Source organism: Belonocnema kinseyi, chromosome 9, assembly GCF_010883055.1.
Source record: "Belonocnema kinseyi isolate 2016_QV_RU_SX_M_011 chromosome 9, B_treatae_v1, whole genome shotgun sequence".
Lineage (NCBI taxonomy): Eukaryota > Metazoa > Arthropoda > Insecta > Hymenoptera > Cynipidae > Belonocnema > Belonocnema kinseyi.
In genome coordinates, this window is record NC_046665.1 from 47,693,109 (window position 1) to 47,698,296 (window position 5,188).

The following is a 5,188-nucleotide window of genomic DNA, read 5'->3' on the forward strand; positions in this document are numbered from 1 at the left end:
TATGAATGTGCCAGTGAAATTCTGTTCGTCTAATTTTGTTTGCCAATGCGAAACGTAATCTGGCTTGGAACTGTCGTCTTAACATCTAAAAACCGAAAAAAACAATTTTCCTATCACTTGGAATTATAATTATATTTTCATAAAAACGTTAGAGTATATAATAATTAAGAAATTGGAAAATACATACGAGAACTTGATTAGACGAATAGTCTAAAAAAGTCCGTAGAAATTGCAGACCACAAAAATAAAAAATAAATATTATTAAAGAACTATATATAGACAATATATAGAATAAAAATTATAATTAATAATTTTAGAATTAGTGGAAAATATATGAAACCGTAATATAAATTACTCATCGACTTATATTTGTGGTATTTATTAAAACAACCAAGTTTCGCAAAGTTATAAATGTAAAAATGTTTTAAGGGCATGTGATACTTACAGTTTTCCTGGCTTTTTTTCCACAAAAATGAAAATTTTTAAAAACTGAATTCGTAGATGCTATAAAATATCATAACGGACGTCCCCGGACTCTTTTTTGAGGGATAATAAGAAAAAAAATTTATTGTGCTAAATAAAAATTTTATGCATATGTATTATTTTGAGGTTACGTCGTTTTTCATCTCTGCCTTTCCGATAATCTGGAAATTATTTATGAAATAAACGTTTTTGATTGCCTGCAAAAAGGGTTAGTTCCGGGAGATTAGTTACTATGTTTATTTGCAAGTCCAAAGTTTTCGGCCAAAAATATTGTGTAGTTTGGAAGTAACGCACAGGAGAATCGTACCATACATAACCTCCAAATGTACACACGTTGTTAGCAATATCAAAACATTTTTTGAAAAAAAAAACACAAATAAAGTGTGCGGGGACATCCGTTAGCATGTTCGCTATCATTTCCCAAATTTTTAAGACAAACTATTGATTATTCTAGAAAAAAAGCCGTCGGAACCTAAAACTGGTAAAATCGATAATAATTCCTAAGCGCTATGCAAATTAATCAGATTTTGCTAAATTAAAACTTTTTTGAATTAAACCAAAAAAAGTGTGTGGGGACGTCCATTAGCATGGCCGCTATCATGTCCCAAATTTTTAAGACAAAATATTGATTATTAAAGAAAAAAAACCGTCAGAACCTAAAACTGGTAAAATCGACAATTTTCTAAGTATCACATGCCCTTAATTGGCAATTTACTTTCAATCCAAATGGTTCTTGTCCAAGCTAATTTTACCATCAGTGCGCTTCGAAGGTGTGCCGAGAGTTGCTTACAGCGCTCCAAGTGGCTCTTGGCAAACTATATCGATGTGTTCTTTCTACGGGGAGCGGTGGGTAGAGGGGAAGTGACTTTTTTCGCCGGACGCGCCGTCTATATTTATGGCGGGCAACTAAGCCCGCACCGCATCTACGCTTATAATATCTTTGGATATCGGTGCTATATACGGGTTGCGGAAGGTAGAGGGGAACTGACAATTTTCGCCGGACGCGCCGTCTACATTTATCGCGGGTAACTAAGGCCGCACCGATTCTACGTTTATATTATCTTTGGGAGTAGGCATGCCATTGCGGGGTTGATGCAATGAGGGGGGAGGTCCGCCACCTTTTGATGTCCCGCGAAAAACATGGCAGCGCCCACATGTTTATATTTTCATGCACAGTTTGTCCGAAAATGCTTGTGCGCATAATCAAATGGCACATCGTAAGATGGCGGCATGTTACGACGGCATGCCTAGTCCCGTGTTACCTATGTCCATGCATCGCTCCCTGTTTTTACATAGAAAGCAATAGGACTAAATCACTTTTTTAATTTTTTAGTAAACAAAATGTTATTTCCATGCAAAAATATTCTTGAAATTAAAACAATGTTACACATTTAACATTTCAAAATACTTTTCCAATAATATTCTATAAACAAAATATGATTTATATGGTCGTACAATAATCCTGGCAAAGTGGAATATATCTTAGTTTTGAATTTGAATGAAAAGTAAAATATGATTCTTAAAGTTTATTTTCGAAAACAAATTATCAATATTATTAATGGAATGTAAAAATCTTGGAGAGAAATTGTAATAGTATTAAGTTTAAATTTACCATATGAATACTCTCGTTTATGACTATAGAATGGATATAATGTATTTCTAATTGAATTTAACTAAATTTTCATTTGAATCCATTTTATTTAATAATCAGTGAAAAATAAAAAAATTAAAAATTTCTTTAATTGCTCTCTTTTATCATTATATCCTTTTAAGTCTTTAAAAGAAATATGTTAAAACATTGATTATGTTTAGATCTTGGACGCTTTATAAAATTATGATTTATATTTGTTCCTCTAAAAATTGTTTCTTCAACAATTTGAATTATTCAATAAACTATTTTTAATGTTCTTCACATATTTCTATTTTATATGTTCATGAATAAAAATTTATTTTAATTTCAATTACATTTTTCTCATTATATTCAATAGTGTAAGTACTCGTTAAACACTCAAATATTATGTTTGAACTTGTATACTATATTAAAACTTTTTTCACAGAACTATTTATATATTTTATTGATATAAATATTATTTACTGCGTTTTCAGATGTAAGAAGGATTATATTTAACTTTTTATTCAAATTCCAATCTAATATTCCACTTTATCAAATTTATTGGGTGACGCTTTTGTTCATGTTTTTCATTAGCACTTATATACATCGTTTGAAAAATTGTTTTGAAATATAAAATGAATAAAATTCTTTTCATTTCAATATTTTTTTTACGAAAAAAATATTTTGTTTATTAACAAATTTAAAAAAAGTGTTCTGCCAGGTTTTACACCCATTGCTTACAATGCAAAAACAGGGAGTGATGAGACAACTAGCGCCGCGCTGAAGATATTAGGAACTAACCAACTTAGGACACTAAGGGATCGTCATTTTGTTTTCAGATGTGCACAGGGCTGCTTGACCCCTGCAATAAAAGAAACGTACAGAACCTCTCTAACTTACGTCAATTTGACAAACTTTCTCACTCGCACACTTTTCCACGTATAGGAAGAGGACAACTGCGCACCTGCGCACGAAAATTTAAGATCTTCTTGTAATGTGCATACCACTTACGCTAATGTTTCTATAGCCAAATGTGGAAACGGAGTTAGTTCTCCTTATTATTCCTTCGTGGTGACAATCAAGAAAAGTTTGGGTATGTTTATTGCAGTTTGCGGCTTTTATTTTGATCTCGATTTAAAATAATTGTTTACGGCAAACTGTGAATTAAAGTATTATATGAAGTGCATTAAAGATGGAGTACAAATTTGAAAAATATATTGACTGTCAACAAGGAGCAGTGCGATCTGTAAGATTCAGTGGTAAGTAAATATGGTTATTTTGAGTATTTTAATGCTAATTGTTTATTCTTCACGATTAATATTAGAGAACCATGTTCAAAATAGAAATGAGTTTCTTCTCAAGACAGTGCAAACTATTTTTATTTGGATTATATCAAAGCACTATTATTTTTCAAGGTTTTTTTTTGTTTTGAAGTTCGCAGAAGACTAAATAAATTCGTATAGCTGATTATCCTTTAAAAATAATAACTTGATTTTCTGGTTATATTAATAAAATTATATTTATTGATATTACATTTCATTATGCTGTTCAAAATTTAATGATCTGGTTAAAAATGCTATTTAAAAAACTATTTTGTTAGAAAATTCAACTTATTTGATGAAAATTCACTTTATTGTTGAGAATTAATATTTTCCGGTTAAGAAGTCAACTGTTCCGTAGAAAATTGAACTTTTTTTCTTTGTTGATTAAAAAATCTTTCTTGATGCATCTGAAATTCTGGACGTCCAAATGAACGAAATACATTTTTCCAATTCTCTCTTATAAAAAAATATTATTTCTACGAACAAATAAAAATATTCTTCACAAGTTTCATTCATAATTGAATTACTGTCAATGTAGTGAATCAATATTTTTGCACTGCGTATAGTTTAGAAATCGATTAATAAACAATTTCATTCATTTACACGTTCAGAACTTTAAGCACATTCTTTCTTGATTAAAAATACAACACTTTTATTGAAAATTCATCTATTTGGGTAGAAGTTCTATATTTTTTGTGAAAAATACAATTTTTGGTTGAAAAAATATTAGTTTTTGTTGACGATTTAACTGTTTCTGATTAAAAACTAAAATATTTTTTTTATAGAAATATCAACTATTATATTTTTCGTTGATAATTTATCTTTCTTGCTTGAAAATTCTACTACTTAGTTGAAAGTCGAACTGCTCTACAAAAATGAACTCTTTTGTTTGTAGCTTCAATATTTTAGTTGAAAATTCATCTTTTTGGTGAAAGTTTATATGTTTTTTTTGAAAATTTGTCTTTTGGTAGAAAATTAATTTCTTGATTAAAAATGTATCTTTTTGGTTGAAAAATCGTCTTTTTTTTTTGGAAATTCGACTATTTTGTTAAAAATTCGTCTGGTCTGATTGAAATATTAACTATTACATTCTTCGTTCAAACAAATGAACTCTTATTAAAACTTTGACAAATAGAAAAAATAAATTCGAATTTTCTAATCTTTTTTATAACCTTTTAAAAGTGCATGTCCCAACTATTTACAATATGCAAATTCTATAGCATTAATTTAGATATTTTCAAATACTTAAATCGTTATTTTGGCATAGTGCAGTTTTTCCTTTAATTTAAGGGCATGTGATACTTACAGTTTCCCCGGATTTTTTCCAGAAAAATGAAAATTTTTAAAAACTGAATTCATAGATGCTATAAAATATCATAGCGGACGTCCCCGGACTCTTTTTTTGAGGGATAATAACAAAAAAAATTTATTGGGCTAAATAAAAAATTTTTGCATATGTATTATTTTGAGGCTACGTCGTGTTTCTTCTCTGCCTTTCCGATAATCTGGAAATTATTTATGAAATAAACTTTTTTGATTGCCTGCCATAAGGGTTAGTTCCGGGAGATTAGTTACTATGTTTATTTGCAAGTCCAAAGTTTTCGGCCAAAAATATTGTTCAGTTTGGAAGTAACCTACAGGAGAATTGTAACATACATAACCTCCAAACGTACACACGTTGTTAGCAATATCAAAAAATTTTTTGAAAAAAAAACACAAATAAAGTGTGCGGGGACGTCCGTTAGCATGTTCGCTATCATTTCCCAAATTT

The 5,188-nt window shown here is 29.6% G+C and overlaps 1 protein-coding gene across 1 annotated transcript in view; it reads left to right on the plus strand.

Annotated features, from left to right (window-relative positions):
• Positions 1-3,154: 3,154 nt before the first annotated feature.
• The window catches only part of LOC117180129 (WD repeat domain-containing protein 83), a 22,575-nt gene continuing 20,541 nt past the window's right edge, over positions 3,155-5,188 (plus strand). The window contains exon 1 of the mRNA XM_033372472.1: positions 3,155-3,354. Within this exon, the coding sequence (XP_033228363.1) occupies positions 3,288-3,354 (67 nt within the window). The 5' untranslated portion in view covers positions 3,155-3,287. The remainder of the gene's footprint in view (positions 3,355-5,188) is intronic.